The 18,698-nt window shown below is 42.1% G+C and overlaps 1 protein-coding gene across 2 annotated transcripts; it reads right to left on the bottom strand.

The window, feature by feature from the left end:
* Nucleotides 1-4,006: 4,006 nt before the first annotated feature.
* TRIM63 (tripartite motif containing 63) lies at nucleotides 4,007-15,057 on the bottom strand. Of its 2 annotated transcripts, XM_088442098.1 has the most exons (9): nucleotides 14,679-15,057; nucleotides 13,955-14,118; nucleotides 13,635-13,806; nucleotides 10,376-10,471; nucleotides 8,989-9,222; nucleotides 7,984-8,006; nucleotides 6,709-6,833; nucleotides 6,477-6,545; nucleotides 4,007-4,374 (listed from the first exon to the last, which is right to left on the bottom strand). In XM_088442098.1, exons 1-9 carry the CDS (start codon nucleotides 14,835-14,837, stop codon nucleotides 4,349-4,351), a joined length of 1,068 nt encoding a protein of 355 aa, XP_088298224.1. In that variant the 5' UTR covers nucleotides 14,838-15,057; the 3' UTR covers nucleotides 4,007-4,348. The 2 variants fall into 2 exon arrangements, with proteins under 2 accessions (XP_088298224.1, XP_088298225.1); XM_088442099.1 differs by lacking the exon at nucleotides 6,477-6,545.
* Nucleotides 15,058-18,698: the final 3,641 nt, after the last annotated feature.

Below are 18,698 nucleotides of genomic sequence, written 5' to 3'. Positions count from 1 at the left end.
TTCCACATTTTGGGGAAGTAACTTCCTATGCTGATCACTGACAAGGTTCCCGGCTGCACTGTAGAGTCTTTCAGAGTACATACTGGAGGGTGGGCAACTTAAGTAAAGCAAAGCCAGGTGGTGTATGGGTCTCCAGATTGCCTCTTTCCTGCCAGTAGTGAAACAGACTGCGTGACATGCTTATTTGGATGCTATCCCTTAAATAATCATCCACCATTCTCTGAATGGTGACCGTATCAGACAAAGTCACAGTAGACATGTCACTCATTGTAGGCAGTTCTTTCAGATCCAAACAGATGTCATTAGGTTTTTCTGACTGATCTGCATCACCACCAGCAGTGGGTCTCTTAGGAAAATTTTATTTTTTCCTGGCAGCTGCAGAAACTGAAGGAGGAGATGTTGCCGTGTTACATGCCACTTGAGCTGACAATTTTTTCACCACCAGCTCTTTGCATCTTTTCAGATTTATGTCCATTGGAAAGAAAGATACAAGGTATGACTTAAACCTAGGATCAAGTATGGTCGCCAAAATATAGTGAACTGATTTCAAGAGATTGACTACCCTTGGATCCTGGCAAAGTGAATGAAGGGCTTAATCTACCAGTCTGACATACTTAGCGGAATCACTCCATTTCAGCTACTCCTTCAGTTTCTCCAGCTGCTTTTGCAAAAGTCTGATTAGGGGAGTGACCTGACTCAAGCTGGCAGTGTCGGAACTAACTTCACATGTGGCTAGTTCAAAGGGTTTGAGAACCTTGCACAACACAGCATTTATTCTCCACTGTGCTTGACTAAGGTGTATTCCCGCTCCTTTCTCTGTACCATAGGCCATAGTGTAGCCTTGGATGGCCTTTTTCTGCTCCTCCATCTGCTGAAACATATAGAGGGTAGAATCCCACCTAGTTACTACCTCTTGCTTCAGCTGATGGCTGGGCAAATTCAACAGTACTTGCTGGTGCTGCAATCTTCGACATGCAGTTGCTGAATGTCGAAAATATCCTAAAATCTTTCGGGCCACCGAGAGCATCTCTCCTGAACACCCCTGTCATTTAAAAAAAAATGTTGCACCACCAAATTGTGTGAGCAAAACATAGGATGTGTTCAAATTCGCCCACATGTAATGCTCACACAATATTGCTTGCATTGTCAGAAATCACACATCCCAAGGCGAGTCCAAGTGGGGTATGCCATTTTGCAATGATTTCCCTGAGTTTTTCTAAGAGGATCTCAGTGGTATGCCTCTTAGTGAAACCGGTGATACAGAGTAGCCTGCCTCTGAATGAGCTGGCATTTGTTAGATACTGCTGCTGTTTGCACTGTTTGAGGCAATACACCTACCCAGTGGGCTGTCAGTCATGTAATCTTTAGTTTGCCCTGTCCTGTTTGTCCACATATCTCTGGTTAAGTGGAAACTGGGCACAATGGCATTTCGGAGGACCTTAATAAGGTCTTTTTTTAATGTCCTTGTATAGATTGAGAATTGCTATTCTAGAGAAGTTGAATCTAGAAGGGACATAGTAGCGGGCACACAGGACCTCAATTAACTGTCTAAAACCCACTGCATTAATGGCGGATACTGGACACACATCTAATACCAGCATAGCTGTTATGGCGTCAGTAATCTGCTGTGCAACTGGGTGTCTGCTGTCATACTTGCTCCCCAATGCAAAGGATTGTTTGACAGTCAATTTTTTGGTTAAACTACTAAAAGTAGTCTTATTCCTGGTCCCCTTCTGGGATGAAAATCCACTCACAGCAACAGCAGCAGGCATAGCACTCAATGATCCTTCTGAGGAACCACGGATAGGATAGGAGTCAGTTCTTATGAAATTGGATGCAGGACTACTTCCGATCACGATTGAGGATGTTGATGATGCTGCAGGTGTTGGTGGTGGAGATTGCAGCCGCTTGGATCCAGATAGAAGGCAGCAGCTAGGTGACACTGGACTGATTGTTACGTTTTTTATTAGCCAAAGTTTCTGAATTTTAAATACCCTTTTCAATTTGATGAGTGTGCTGCAAGTGACGTAACAGGGAGGAGGTTCCTAGGCGGTTAAGGTCCTTACCTCTACTCACTGTTACTTGGCAATGGTCACAAATGGCTTGACAAAGATTGTCTGGATTTGGGTGGAAATAATTCCACACATGAGAAGTGTATTTTTTGGTTCTTTGCTCAGGATGGAAACATTGGGATTTTTCCCACCATGGGCAACAACTGTTGCCTGACTTACAATTTTTACACAAACATCCTCAGCATTAACATCCTCCTCCTCATCATCATCAACATCCTCATCATCCTTGTTGTTATCCCCAACTACATAAATATCCTCCTCATCCTCCTGGTACAATTCCACAGAAGCATCCTCAATTTCTACATCAGCATGTTGACTTGTGCTGCTCATCCCCACATTTGCAGAGGGTACACAAATGGTGGAAGGAGGATCCTCTTCAAGTACAGTATTAGAAAAGTCAGGCTCACACATGGCAACCGTGGACATACTTGGACTCTCCTCGGGGATCTGTGACTTTTTGGAGCACACAGTTGGTTCCGGTGTCTTGCTTTTTTATAACTCTCGTACAAGCAGAAGGGCTTAAATGATCACAACTAGAACCACCAGTCATAAATAAAGGCCAAGGCCTTACCCTTTCCTTGCCACTTCGTGTAGTGAATGGCATATTGGCAATTTTTTGTTTCTCTAAAGCTTACTTAGATTTTTTATTCTTTAACAGGGTAAAAGTTGATTTTGCATGGCCTGACTTAAGCCCTGGGGCATCGGCTTTCATAGATGACATTGATGGCCTTGCATTGTCGTCATGACTGCTGCCGGCAAGTACAAGACTATTTTACATTTGGGGTGAGCATTTGGGCATAGGGCCCCTGGGGCTGGTCTGGCTAGGCCTCCTCAGGACATCACCACTTAATACACATAGTTGCTTTTCACATCACCAGTTATGTTTGTATTTTATTCATGTAATATTTGACATATATTTTAACCCCTTTTTTCAACACTTATTAATTAGTCTTACACACCTATACTTTACACTGCACTGTCACTCTTTTTCCATTTTTCATGTGATGCCCTGGGGGGGTCCTGGGCTGGTCGTTTTTCAGGGTACACTGTGCCCGGGACGTGAACCCCTTAGTGTTAGGGACTGCTAGTGACAGAGAAGCCGTGATGTGGCCTAGCAGCTTCCCATGTATTTGCAAATGCACGTAACCAATATCTCTGAATTTCTATGACCATATACTCTTCATATATTGTTGCAAGTATTATTCAGTGTGCTGAGGAACAATAGGGGTTTAAACCCCCCCCCTCCTTTTCCCCTTATCTCCATACTCTGACTCTGTTTACTAGCCCATTCATTGGGTACAGGATCACTGAACACTGCATCAACTTGCTTCTGCTTCTACTAGTTCAGTGAGTTCCCTACCCTTACCCCCGTCAATCTGTCAAACCCAGTCTATGGTGTGATTTTATATTTGGGACTTATGCTATGATCTGCCATTGTGTACTGTATTTATGCTGATATCCTGTTACTACTTTATATGTTTCCCATACTTACCTACTCTCCCAAAAGACTCTCAAATGTTCAGGGGGTCCCACGGTCTCTCAGAAGAGTGGGTGATTCTCCTACACCCCTCACACTTCCTAGTGAAGTGGGCTGGATGAGGAGAATAATGCTGGGAATCGAGCGTCTGTTGAGAGGGAGCAGGGCCAATATGAATTTTTTCTGTGAATGTCTCAATTGGCCCATCCCTCTTCTTAGAAGCATGATGCACAGCATTTTGCCATGAGTGGGCAGAGCCTAATGACATGAAATCCATCCCCGTCCCCACCAACTGCCACCTGCATCTCCTTTCTGGGCTTCTCCCAGAGAGGAGATTATACAAGTCGGTAAGTATGTGTTTACCATGTACAGCACTGTGCAAACTCTGTGGCGCTTTTAGAAATAAAAATAAAATAATAATACTAATAATAATGTGCCATGATATCACATTCAGAAATGTATTACAACACCAGTACAATTTATTCAAGTTTTACAGTCATTACATTTATAATACACTCATTAGAGTTCATTATGTGACCCAATTACCTGTCTTCATTTCTTATCAATGGGTTCCTGACAACCCAAATGCAGTGTCACAGCACCCAACATAATTATAAATTACAGCTGAACAATTATATACATCCTGATCATATGACCAAAAAGAGAGGTCCTCTGAGTACTAGCAGCAGTCCTGAGTTATAGCCTGCAGGGTCTCCATCCTCCAAACTCATGTGGTGTCCTTTGTTTATCCACCCCAGAGATTGTGGCACACACCCTGCTCCCTCCTTCTTATGTGGTTTCACACAGTTTGGAATTCTTGCTGCCCTGTAAATAGCAAGACAGAAGGCTATTACCAAATGCATATTTTACAAAATGTAATCCCAGCAAAATGTATTCAGTAGCTATAACAGACTCTTTCCTCTATAAAAATTATATATACTATATCTGGTTCACTGCTTTAAATGTGCATTATATGCCAAACTCAATAACTCAATTATTCCATTGTATTACTGTACATTCCACATTTTTATATTGTCTGTCATTTTCTACTACAGTGAGTTCGGAAAGTCCCTTTGCAGTGACTGAGTGCCAATTGTGTGACAGATCATGGCTGCTCCAGAGGTGGGGATTCAGTGCAGTCCAAAAATTTAAATATGGGAACCACACCAGCTGCCACCCCAAATGCTGCCAAACATTGCTGTCCGGGACTCTCTGGCAGTTGGTGTGGCTTCCCTGTTTGAATTTTGGACTGTCACACACTTAGCACACAGTCACTGTGGAGGGACTTTCCGAAGTCCCCTGTATAAACTATGATGATAATCACTATATATACTGTATTCATTAAATTATCTTACAAGCGCCTTGTATATGGAGAGGGGGAGACAAGTAATAGTTATCTCTGCCCCAACTAGATATAAGAAGCTATAGACTATATTATTCACTGCCAAACAGAGATACCAGTGGCAGGGGTGCAACAGGGTAAGAAAGCATACATGTTATATTCTCACAACCATACTGTATTAAAAACAGTTACACGTGTTATTATTGTATTTCTGTCAATGGTAATAACAGGGATGTTTAGAATAGTAGGATGATTAAGTCCATAGCCACATTGTACAGTAGCAACTATAATTACTTAGCTACATTGTACAGTAGCAACTATAATTACTAAGGGCCTGATTCAGAGCCGGACGCTCTGACCAGAGCGCTCGCTCTGAATTAGGGCCGACCAACCTAAAATTGGAGCGGCCTCTCGGACGCTCGCATAGCTGTGGGTTACCACCCACAGCTTATGCGAGCGTCCATGATGGTCGCGATGGTCTTGCGGTAGGGTCTCGTTGCCGCAAGCCCTGGAGTGATTTTGGCTCTATCAGAGCCAAAATCACTTCCACTGACATCACTAGTGATGTCAGAGGGGCCGGACCCAGACGCCCCTGGCACCCCCACCAAAGGGGGCGTGCTGTCAATCACCATCGACAGCACTCCCCCTTTGGTGCGAGACCCCGAGCGACGGCTTCCCCGTCGCTCGCCGGGTCTCGCGCATGCGCTCGACAGAGCTCCCTCCGTTGTGCGCATGCGCACTTGGGCACCATCGACCCGCTTGCGAGCGTACAGCGCTCGCGAGCGGGTCTCAATCAGACCCTAAGTTTCAATTGGTTATAAAGAAATAAATGTATTGAGCTGTTTTCAGCATGTTTTTGTCTTTTTAATAAAATTGCAGTTTTACAAACTCAGCTTTTTAAAAACCAGTAACTCAATTAGGTCAATTTATAAACATATTAAATACAGTAGCAACTGATGGTGTAAATTGGGCATTAGATATAAGAATTGTATGCTCAATCATACAACCAATTTATTTTTATGTTGATACTACCATTGTTTACTGGTATGGGAACACATAGTGAATGCAATATGGATAGAAGACAGCGGGTATAAATAATGTTATATTACTACATTGTTTCCCTAAAATAATAAAAAAAACATATATAGTATAACAGGAAGGGGAATGGAAAATAACAAGCATCATAAAACATTGCGTGTTCAGAAGGTTTAAGACACTGTATTTCAATTACTCATTTACTTTCTCTTTATACTAGTTTTCACTAGTCTACATTATTCTATATATATTATAAAAAATGTTATTACATATATAAATACAATTTTTACAGATCTTGCGAATTAAAAGGACAACTATTTTTTTAAATGATCATAAATAAAGTTTCATGATTTTAAATATAAAATTCAAACATACATACTTAACCATGCCATTGTTCTTTCTCTATTTCTATTGTAAATACACTCATGGTAATAACTATAGCTTGTACATAGATAGACCACATTAGGGTATAATATACAAAAAGAAATGATCATAGCTAAAAATACTGGTGCAGTTGGATTTATTCGGGAGTAACTAAGTAACTTCTTACCCTCAGGTCTTTCTTCTTCTGTCTCTTCATATTCCTCAATATCCTCCTCTTCCTCATCATATTTATAACCTACACAAGATATGGTAATCAAGTGTTTTGCTGAGGCACTTGTACAGTTATCCATTTGCAGGAACAGATTATTAGGCTCTGAGATACCATTTGGTTATGTTACTCTTTTAATTAACTTCACAGCAATCACACTATCCAAACTAAATTCTCCCACAACACTTACTTGTGCTAAAATCAATGTTTCTCATGCATTCTTTAATGTGTTCCATGTCCAAAGTAAATTGGTCCATATTCTCAAAACCAGGTTCGGTCTTCTCAAGCTGACAATCTTTAAATGCCTCCATAATGCTGCAAAAAAGAAAATGAATGATGAGTTTAGTAATACTATTCTTTCATAGGAATTTGCACAGCAACCACTTCTACTAATGAAATGAACAAAGTTTAAGGGGCTGTGCAGCCGAACGGGGGTACCACCCCATTGGGGGCACAGTGCAGCCGGCAGTGTCCCCTTTCCTGCTGCTCCAACTCTTCCCTCCCTGCAGTCATTCTAAGCCCGCCTTCTCCATCTTCACAGCCATTATCTGCCAGCCCTCTCTCTCCCCAAATTCGTGCTTATCCTGCCCCACAGCCATGCTTTTCCCGCATTCTCCCTCCCCACAGCCATGCTTAGCCTGTCTTCACCCTCCCCACAGCCATGCTTAGCCTGCCTTCACCCTCCACACAGCCATGCTTAGCCTGCCTTCACCCTCCACACAGCCATGCTTAGCCTGCCTTCACCCTCCACACAGCCATGCTTAGCCTGCCTTCACCCTCCACACAGCCATGCTTAGCCTGTCTTCTCCCTCCACACAGCCATGCTTAGCCTGTCTTCACCCTCCCCACAGCCATGCTTAGCCTGCCTTCACCCTCCACACAGCCATGCTTAGCCTGTCTTCACCCTCCACACAGCCATGCTTACCCTGACTTCACCCTCCACACAGCCATGCTTAGCCTGCCTTCACCCTCCACACAGCCATGCTTAGCCTGCCTTCACCCTCCACACAGCCATGCTTAGCCTGCCTTCACCCTCCACACAGCCATGCTTAGCCTGCCTTCACCCTCCACACAGCCATGCTTAGCCTGCCTTCACCCTCCACACAGCCATGCTTAGGCTGCCTTCACCCTCCACACAGCCATGCTTAGGCTGCCTTCACCCTCCACACAGCCATGCTTAGCCTGTCTTCTCCCTCCCCACAGCCATGCTTAACCTGTCTTCTCCCTCTCCACAGCCATATTTGGCCTTTATAAAATCACCCTTTATGCGTGTGTGTGTGTGTGTGTGTGTGTGTGTGTGTGTGTGTGTGTGTGTGTGTGTGTGTGTATATGTGTGTATATATATATATATATATACACACTGCATTTATGTGGACTAACTGTAGTCTATGAGTTAACATTATCTTCAATTGTGTATTTCAGCTATCATAGGAGTGTTATGCAGGATATTTAGTAATGCACTTACCTTTTAATAAGCTGTTTGGAATTCTGCAGAAAAAGAAAAATGGTTATGTAGGATGGCAAATAAATGTTTTAACAGAATAATGAGGGTGATCTCATCACAGTAACAGCATAATATTCTGATAACCAAATTAATAATAATAAAGTAAGGGGATCCATTATGATATGCAATAATAAAAAACTTGTGAGGTTATGCGTTACTGGTTTAGATGCAGGGCCGGTGCAAGGCTTCTTGGCGCCCTAGGCAACTTTTTACCAACCGCCCCTGTTCCTTCCAAATCATAATATGCCACACATCAGTCTCTCCAGTTATATAATATGCCACACAGCAGTGTCCCAAATTCATAATATACTATATAGAATATTACACACAGAGCGCCAAAATCATAGTGTACCTCATAACACTGCCACAAATCATAATAGCTATGAATTATGCCATTTGTTTTATTTTTGTGTACTCAGTGGCGCCCTTAGGCAGCTGCCTAAGGTTGCCTAATGGTAGCACCGGCCCTGTTTAGATCAGGCTTGCCTACCCTCCCGATTTGGCCGGGAGCCTCCCGACTATCGTGCCGCTCCCGGTCCCCCGGGAAGGCAGGCAAGCCTCCCGCAAGCCGCCATCCCTCCCTACCCCCCCGCAGAATTACTAGCACAACCCCCGCAGCGGGGGGCCCGGTGATGTGATTCGCGCTGAATCGCGTCATCGTAGCCCCGCCCCCCACTTTACAATGCCGTTGACTCCGGCATTGTGAAGAGGGGGCGGAGCCGCGATAAGGCGATATCGCGGCCACGCCCCCAGCCCGCACTGGCCACGCCCCGCAACAACATTAACGTGCGGCCACGCCCCCCGCTGTAAGCTGACATTCAGCCCCCTCCCGGAAAGGAGGGAGCTGAATGTCGGCAAGTATGGTTTAGATGCTATGTTAAAACAAGATGCTTTTTATAAATCTTGATCTTTTCTGATTGTATAACCATGACTACATTATGTGACATATGGCAGGTAATGACTCACCAGCAAGAAGGTAGCATGACCAGGCTGTTCCACAGCCTGAAGTGCACTTTGCAGCAGGTTTGAGGAGGATTGAAGTTGCTCCTGGTATCTAACTACAAGTGAATGCACAAAATTAAGCTTCTCCTCCTCAGCTTCTGATAACCTCTGCACAAGATCTGTTTTCTTCTCCAGAAGGATTTTGTTTAGTTCTTCAAACAGTTCATTCACAGACTCCTTCTTCTTCTGGCTGCACTCCTGTACAAATGAAGAATATTCATTCTTTAATATTTTGTTAGCTAATTGCAGCCGCAGTTTACAACCCACAGGATAAGCTCACATTTTTGCTCTCCTTCTTTTCTAATGTATTACTACAGTATACAGGCTTTCTAACTATCTACATTTTCTGCTTATTTCTCTAAATTTATATGGTACAGGCCCCTGTGAGTCGACAACTTGGATTTCTATAGTGGAGCAAGTGTGATGATACCCAACATATCTGCACTAGAAATCCTGCCAACTATTGCTAAGGTAATGTAGTCAGGATGCCAGTGGTCACAATGCTGACTGCCAGAATCCCGACACTGAAAGCCCAGCATGGAACTAAAGATAGGCGTCTAGATACCGACGGCTATCAGCCCCACGCCAAAATCCCATCATCCGGTATACCGAACGTAGGTTAGCCGAGCACCACGAAGTGAAACGCGCAGGGTGGACTTAGGGTTAGGCACCACCCCCTGAGTCTTAGGTATAGGCACCCCCAAGGGAGGGTTAGGGTTAAATATACTTACCAATCGGCACCAGGATTATGATGTCGGGCGTCTAGGGTCGGGATTTCAACCAACGGCTTTTAAGCAGTCGGTATTTGATACCCAATCTATTACTAAGGGGTCTACTCATCATCACTTATTTCTCGAAAAGCAGATGAAAATTAACATGTTCTCCTATTTGTAGTAGAAATTAAGTATCTGAGCGAATTCATTTTAAAGGTAATGTAGGAGATATCACGGATATCTCCTGCATACTTTTCCGCCCTGATCTGACCCAATATTTTCAGAGCTTGACTGCGGGAACCTTTGCCATATTCAGATGGCGCTTGTTCCAGCACCCCGCTCCTTCTCTATGGGAAGGAGTCCCGATTGTGAACAGGGGTCTGTTTGGATCCCTCCGCCATTACTACACTACTTCTGCTGTAAGTCGCTTATGAGTGAACTCAAGATTCGTGGGGACAGCTGATCTTCTCATTAACTGTCTCAGCACAGGAGCAATGTTGAATTGCTCCAGTGCTCGCAGAAAATTATTAGGGCCCCTGATAATTAACATAATGAGTAGGCCCCTAAATGTGTTATTATAATATCCCTGTGTGTCTTTAGATTTTGGAATGTAACACACATGTAACAAATTACTGTACCTTTATAGTTTTACAAGACTCCTCCAGCTGGCTAAGGATAGATTGAATTCTGTCATTACCAGCAACCAACATTGATATGCAGCCGTTCAGCTCTGTCTGTGAGCAGAATGAATGTAAGAGAAAAAATATTTTTACATATAGCTAATCCATTAAGTGACTTATTTAAGATCTCTCCCCCTTTATAAGGATAAACACCTCAAACTGGCAAACTTTCTAAATGCACTTATAGCACTAACCCAGTGTTTCCCAACTCCAGTTCTCAAGGACCCCAAATAGTGCATGTTTTACAGAACTCCTACTTGGAGCACAGGTGTATGTATAAGTGACTGACCTATTTTAAAAGATCAACAGTTGGTGCTAATTATTTCACTTGTGATACTGAGGAGATCTGTAAAACATGCACTTTTAGAGGACCCTGAGAGGACTGGAGTTTGGAAACAATACTCTAACCAGTGATCACGTAAATTGTAATGGGCTTATTATCTTTTATTTCATTTAGATTGCAAGCTTTATGCTTCAAATTGAAGTTAACATTAATAGCCAAAAAATAGCTACTGGCATAATATTCTGAGCTATATATAATGGGGCATATGTATCAAGCCATTTTTTTACATAAAACTATGCAGGAACTGCAGTTTCTGCATAATTGTATGTATTGATCCTATGTACAATGCTGGAGATTTCACAGAAATCTCTGCAAAGTGCTAATTAGCACTTCAGATCACAGTCCCCATTATTATCGTAGGGGACTATGATCTGACCCCCTATGTACTAAACTCCAAAAAGTTAAGCTTTTCGTAGTTTACGCCATCTTCAGATTGTGTAACTACTGTTTGTCTATGGGGTTTCCAAGGGATGGAGAGAGATCGAAAGGCCAGTTCTGGGAAGCTGATGCTGTGCGCATGCTTAGCGTCAGCTTTCCCCAAGGAAGTCTTTCACTTCAGTGAAAGACTTCTCCGAAATGCCAGGGATATAACTTACGGGGACAGAGGTTACCGCAACCGCTGTCCCTGTGAGTTCCCGTTAGTACATAGCTGGGATATTTTCATTAAATAAAAATATTCACGGTGAGTTGGATTGTTAAAAATCGCCGCCGTACTGTGATTATTAATACATAGGCCCCTAAGTGCATTTGTAAAATATAAATTGCATTGGTATTGTTTCAAGCTTTGGGGTCTATTTACTAAGCCTTGGATGGAGATAACGTCCCAGCCAATCAGTGTTCAACTGCCATGTCACAGGCTGTGTTTGAAAAATGACAGGAGATGATTGAAAGGGTCTTTATATCCATTCACTTTATATCCATCCAAGGCTTAGTAAATTGTTCCTTACTGTCCTGTTTTACAACACAAAATAATGACCCCAATGTGACCACACTGGAGCAGTAAAGGTGTGAGAAATTAATAAAGGTAGAAGAATGTACTGTATGCCTACAGCATTAATGGAGATTAGAAATAGACCATTCATTAAAATTAACAGTTTCATTTCCAAAAGTGTGGAAAACATACAAACAAGGTGCAACATGTAGAGTAGTGTTACAATTTCATATAAACCGAAGGCAGAGAAACTCCAGAATATTGAAAAACAATTGATAAAAATATCTTTAAATGAATGAAGATTAATGATGCAGAGCGTTCCCCTCAAATATCCCACTTCAAGCTGTTCTGCCTTTCCACCCCCACACAGCTGTGAGACCTGGCTGCAGCGTCAACTCTTTCTAAATATAACAGGTGACATGACTGGGCTCTGCTTATAATAAGTGCCTGCTATTGATATACGAAGATAGAAGTATCGTGGCACTGGCAGCATAGTGGACCTGAATTATGTTGTACAGGAATCTACAGATTCACCTAGTGAAAAGCTTTTCATTTGTGTGTTTTATAGTTAGTGTGTGTCTAGTAGTGTAATTAGCACAATCTCTATAGCCACGGGCAAAAGTTTTGATAATGACACAAGTAGTGGTTTTCACAAAGTTTGCTGCTTCAGGGTTTTTAGACTTTTATGTCAGATGTTACTATGGTATACTGAAGTAAAATTACAAGCATTTCATAAGTGTCTAAGGCTTTTATTGATAATTACATTAAGTTTATGCAAAGTCAATATTTGCAGTGCTGACCCTTCTTTTTCAAGACCTCTGCAATTCACCCTGGCATGCTGTCATTCAACTTCTGGGCCATATGCTGCCTGATGGCCGCCCATTCTTGCCTAATCAATGCTTGGAGTTTGTCAGAATTTGTGGCTTTTTGTTTGTCCACCCGCCTCTTGAGAATTGACCACAAGTTCTCAGTGGGATTAAGGTCTGGGGAGATTCCTGGTCATGGACCCAAAATTTCGATATTTTGTTCCCCTAGCCACTTAGTTATCACTTTTGCCTTATGGCAAGGTTCTACATCATGCTGGAAAAGGCATTGTTCGTCACCAAACTGTTCTTGGATGGTTGGGAGAAGTTGCTCTTGGAAGATGTTTTGGTACCATTCTTTATTCATGGCTGTATTCTTAGGCAAAATTGTGAGTGAGCCCACTACCTTCGCTGAGAAGCAACCCCACACATGAATGGTCTCAGGAGGCATGACACAGGACAAAGACTTTTGGAGGATGGCCTGGTGTCAAGAAGGGCAGAAGAGAAGCCACTTCTCTCCAGGAAATACATCAGGAACAGACTGCTGAGGACTGGGGTAAAGTTATTTTCTCTGATGAATCCCCTTTCAGATTGTTTGGGGCATCTGGAAAAATGCTTGTCCGGAGAAGGAAAGGTGAGCGCTACCATCAGTCCTGTGTCATGCCAACAGTATAGCATCCTGAGACCATTCATGTGTGGGGTTGCTTCTCAGCCAAGGGAGTGGGCTCACTCACAATTTTGCCCCACGTGCACATCACTTGATGAGTATGCAAAAGAGAATTTGCTGTCACCATGACTAAAAGGCTTTAAGAGCCTTGAAATGTTGGCTATTAAAAGTGGATATGTTTACCTTTTGTTTTGCTGAATCCTGAGTGCCCTTTGTTTTGAATCTGCGCTGCCCCTTTAAAAGCTCCCACTACAGCAAGCAATGGGACAGACTCTAGCCTTACCAAAGAGGATGAAGGACATGCTAAGAATGGGAAAGTATGTAGCCCTGGGAAGGAGGGGCAGGACAGAATGGGGATTGGACCAAAGTGACTTGGTATATGCCAGGTACAATATACTGGTAATGAATATTTTGAGCTGTTGGCACATGTATTTGCCCATTTGGTCATTTTATTTTGACCCTATATTTCTCACCTTCTGAGTCTGGTATATATTCTGGAGGGGAGAAACTTCACAGTCTTTATGAGCTCCAAACACTTTGCACATAGAACAGGTTGGTACTTGACAGCTCAGACAGTATATGTTTATCTTCTCATCTTCATGCTTCTCACACATTGGTTGATTTTCCTTTTTTTTCTCTGGTCGACTAGTAAATGATAAAAGTGGCATTGTGAGAAACAGAAGTAGACCGTCTAGACCACCTCAAAAAACATTTCCCCAATTTACCAGCCCTCGTGTTCATTGAAGCTACTTCCTTCCCTGGAGATATGATATGACACCTTTGACCTACTCACCTTGTGTAGTCCTGTTTGTAGATGTCTATTATGTTCTCCACAAGTAAGTTCCTTTGTAGCCCATAAACTCCATGTCTGTCTAAAATTACTTCATGACGACAGGTTGGGCATCGAAATTTCCCCCCAGACACAGATGTTCGTGTGGGCCAGTATGGGTTTCCAGCCTACAGAGACACAGTAGGTCAGAATTAATCACTGTTAAAATTTCATTAAAACTTTGCAATAAGCTAGGAATATAACAAGTAATTTCTAAAAAGACTAATTAAAATTAAGGACACGGTAAAGATCACTGTGTAAGTAATTGTGGATAGGGATCATTCTATATTACATTTTAAACATAAATCAGGGGTGTAGAGTAACACACTTTGCCATGTGGTCACCGAACAGGGTAATAGAGACCCTCCAACATGACCCCTTCCACCAGGCACAAAATGCTCTGCTACTGGACTTCCACTTATTTTATGTTGAACTGATTAATTGATGAGAAGGGCGCTGTCACACAGGTGGCTGCAATCATAAATGAAGTGGGGAGTTAAGGAGCAGAGAGTATTGCAGTTGGTGGAAGGGGTCATGTTGGAGGTTATGGTAATGACACAATGCAGAATCCATGCCTCAGATAAAGTATTAAACATAAGCACATCAAGCAAAAGTAGTACTGCATTCATGAGTACTCGGACACAGATAAGCATATTGCTTTCTGCCTAGGTAGAACGCGTCTTCTCACCTGAAACACATCATTGGCACATTTCCGGCACAGGTTGTGCTGGCACGGCAGGATCACCACAGGCTTGTTAAACATTTCAAGGCAAATAGGACAAATGAGCTGTTTCTCCAAACTGTCCATAGGATTATTGTCTCGGATAATGTCTGCATTGTAATCCATGTCACTTTTTGGTCTCCTCAATCCCTTGATTGTGAAACTCTTCTCCCACCTTTTCCCTCCTATTTGTAACTCTCTCTTTGCCTGTGAAGATTTTGTTTCCTTGACTTGTATGTGACTGTCTTTCCTGAAGTCCTGCCTGTGAATGTCTCTTGATTGGCCTTGTATGTGATTCTCTTAGTCCAAGATTAGCTCCTGTTTTCTCTGCTGTCCCTTCGACCATCCTATATATAACTTGTGTGCTGGTCACATGCATATTATGGGGACGGACATATCACACATTCCTTTGTCTGTCCTGTAGGTTTATGTTTCCTGTGGTCTCTGACAGTACACTGAGCTTGTCACATGAAGCAATGAGTAATCTGTGGGAGCACAAATCTGTAAACAGGGTAGCTCATGTATGATGTGAAGTTTGGATTTTCCTTTCCCGGCATGTAAACAACACATGTACCAGAAAGGCCCAGATTCAAGGCGTCTGTGTTAATTATTATTGCTATCATACCTCCAGCTGCTGCTGACATCCCACTTACCACAGTAATAGTAAGACTACTGCTACTAATAACCAAATACATTACAGACATGTTTTATTTGTATTATTTTGAATAATATAATATCACAGCATATGGCCCACTACCTGCACTACCTTTCATTTTGTAATTCTGATTCTTGCAGTGATACATATTTGGAGTTGTATTAATCAATTATCACCTATCTGGCTATCACGGGTGGTGGTATCTACCTGATCAGTGGTCTCCTCTTCTTAGTCTCCGACATCCTAATAATAGTGGCAAAAGCGTGGATTGAGCAGATTTGTTTAACTCAGCACAGATTCAGCAAAGCTTCTCTGGGTTTTGATGGTCCTCATGGATACTGATAGGTATAGGCAGCACCATCTCAGGATATTTGCCACTTGGTAACATACCTATAGAGGTTTATTGTATGGAGTGACCAGTGGTGGCTTCAAAGGTGGGGCTGCAGCGTGGTCCCAAATTCAATCGGGTGTCCCACCAACTGTCACCACATGCTGCCAAACATCACTGGCAGTTGGTGTGGTTCCCCTATTTGAATTTTGGACCATGCTGCAGCCCCACCTCTGGAGCCACCACTGGTAAATGAGTTAAGGCTGAAAGAATCTACAATTTTTCTAGAATTTACCTTTTGATAAATTGAATGAAGTAGTATAGGAACATTTTTCATGGTGGTTTAGCTAGAAAATGACTTTTTCTTGCTTGATAAATAGAGTCCTATAAGGGAATTTTAAATAAACAAACAAAAAAAAGTATTATATTATAAAAAAAATAATTGGTCATGTGGCAAGCAGCTAGTCCAGAATAATAATATATTATTAACGTCCAAGTAAAATAACCTTAAGAAACATAGCATGATAATATAGCACACATTAATTTATATAAAATGCTCAGTGTATAACCTGCTAAAGTCTTAAGCCGGGTACACATGGAGCAATGTCAGGCCGATATGCCATTTCATAACGACATCGCCAACATTGCTCTGTGTGTTCTCCCGCAGTCGCTAGCAATGGTTGCCAGGTTCGATGTGCTGCACATTAAACCTAGCGAAATAGCTAGTGGCCAGTGCATTGTTAATGAATGTTGTAACGGTGATCAAACGCATGCCCATCACTACAGTATGTACCCAGCCTTAGGGAGTTATGTAATAGGTTTCAGGATTTCGACATAAGCGGATTTCAGCGAGTTTGCTCCTGAAGTTAAAGCGACAATTAGTTATAAGACTGGTTATGCCTATTACGTAAACAGGAATTACTAACGATAACCTACAAATATGACAACAAAGCTGGAAGGAGCCGTGGGCTCCAAATGAAGGCTTGGCGGGCAGCATGCTACCATCACTGCTCTATAGACTAATGGTACAGAAAATAGAGAATGCCTTCAAATGTATGTTTATAAGAATGTCTTATTCTGCAAAACAAAATCTTATCTGCATTCATGCATAGAATCAAGGATATGATTTCAGATATCATACAATTTGCTTGGACCTCCGTCAATGTTTGCAAGACAATTTAGCTCAGTCCATCATGTGGAGTGAAAATTGCTCCTGCTTCAATGAACACCAAATGACTGCCCTTTGTTTCATGCTCCAACATATCCATGATGTAGCACAACAGGAATAATCATCCTCTGCAATTTGCTGTTATTCTGCATTTTTAAATTATCTACATTATGTTGTGACGTCACTATGCAACAAAACTGAAAATACAGTATATACAGGGTGCAGGGGGTTATTTGAATTTAAGGATAAAGTAGTAACTTTTTGAATACATTGTGAGACTGTATATTTGTAATAGATTAGAGACTTTTGTTTATCCGGTACAGAAAGATATTAGGAAACCTGTTTACAAATAAAACCCTGCTACTTTTACAAATATGCCTGGGTCCCCAAACTGGGGTCACAAGAGGGGTCATATGATGTCTATTTAAGTAACTGAAATAGGTACAAAGGTTCTCAGAAATGTATTGCGTACAGGACAAGGGGGAAATGCAGAGGCTATTGCTTCAGGGGCACATGATGTTTGGTGTCAGGCTGCAGGAACAAGAGAAACAGCATATAAACAAACTGAGGAGGGGGAGGAGAGTGAAGAGGAGTGAGGGATAATAGAAATAAAGGTAAGGAGGGATGGATCCAGACATTTATTAATTTATGAAAACTACTGCAGATTAAAAAAAGTTGGTGCTAACTGCAACAACCAATAAAATGTTAGTTTTCATTTTGTAAACTACTGTAGAAAAGTAACCTGATTGGTTGCTACATGCAGTATCACATTTTTCTTGTTTCAAACCTCCCAATAGCGACCAATGGAAATCGGGACAGGGGGACCGAGCACTGCTCCCTGTTTTTCACATAAAATACCATTTTCATGGCATTGTTATGTAAATACTTAACCTACCACAACCTCCTGATCGCAGGACAGTCTACTGAACTCAGGAGAGCTGAGAGTATGTTGTTCACCATTTTTGAAAAGGTCCCCAATTTTTATTTAACTGAAACAAAGCTATGTAATATGTGTAATAAAGAGAAACAACCATTTGACCGAAAGGTTGAAAAAGAACACCAAGCAAAAAAGGAAAGCATATTGGTCAACTCATTTTTAGAAATATACGTGGAGTAAGGCTGCCCAGAAAATAAAGTAGTGGTTGTGAAGCACTATCTCTCTGCAGAATATTTCATAGAGAAGTGTTACGAAGCATCTGTAACTGTAACCTTTGTTTAATGTGAACAGTAGATCTGATGAAAGTAAAGTAAAGGCTGCTATTACAAGTGTTTGGCAAACTTTCTTAGGGTCCTGTGTTGTACAGACATCTGGATAAAAGATTTCCCTCGTTGCCCTCCTCTCTTTACATAGATGAATTTAGTCTGGTTATTTTGACTGTGCTTGCCGCAGCTCCCAGAATGGACAGTGCAGAGTCTGGAGTGACAGCACAAACTGAAATAGAACATGACACTGCTTCTGCAGTCAGGTCCTGATTCACCCCCATAACACTGCAATAAGTGGAGGAATAAATATCAGGGTAGAATTACAATAAATTTGGTGCCAAACCATTCAAGAGGTTTAGCAAAAAAAAAAAAAAGATTTTCAGTTTGATGCTCATGGCCTTTATCTATTCACTTACAATGCCTCATAATGCAAGTGTTAATCACAAGTGCAAACTCAAGATTCTGACACTACATAAAACCAGTGCTAGTTATGAACCAGGCTCTTCTCCAAAGTCTTTAAATGTATATATGAAAGGACTTCCGGTTCTGGCGCTGATGAGTGCAACTGCGGTTTAGACCTGCTCCGAGGGCACTACTGTAGGCGGCATACCCACTACAACACAATTCGGTACA

Source organism: Taudactylus pleione, unplaced genomic scaffold, assembly GCF_031769625.1.
Source record: "Taudactylus pleione unplaced genomic scaffold, aTauple2 ptg000305l, whole genome shotgun sequence".
Classification (NCBI taxonomy): domain Eukaryota; kingdom Metazoa; phylum Chordata; class Amphibia; order Anura; family Myobatrachidae; genus Taudactylus; species Taudactylus pleione.
Note: the sequence above shows the minus strand (reverse complement) of the source record. Positions and strands in the feature narration are given on the sequence as shown.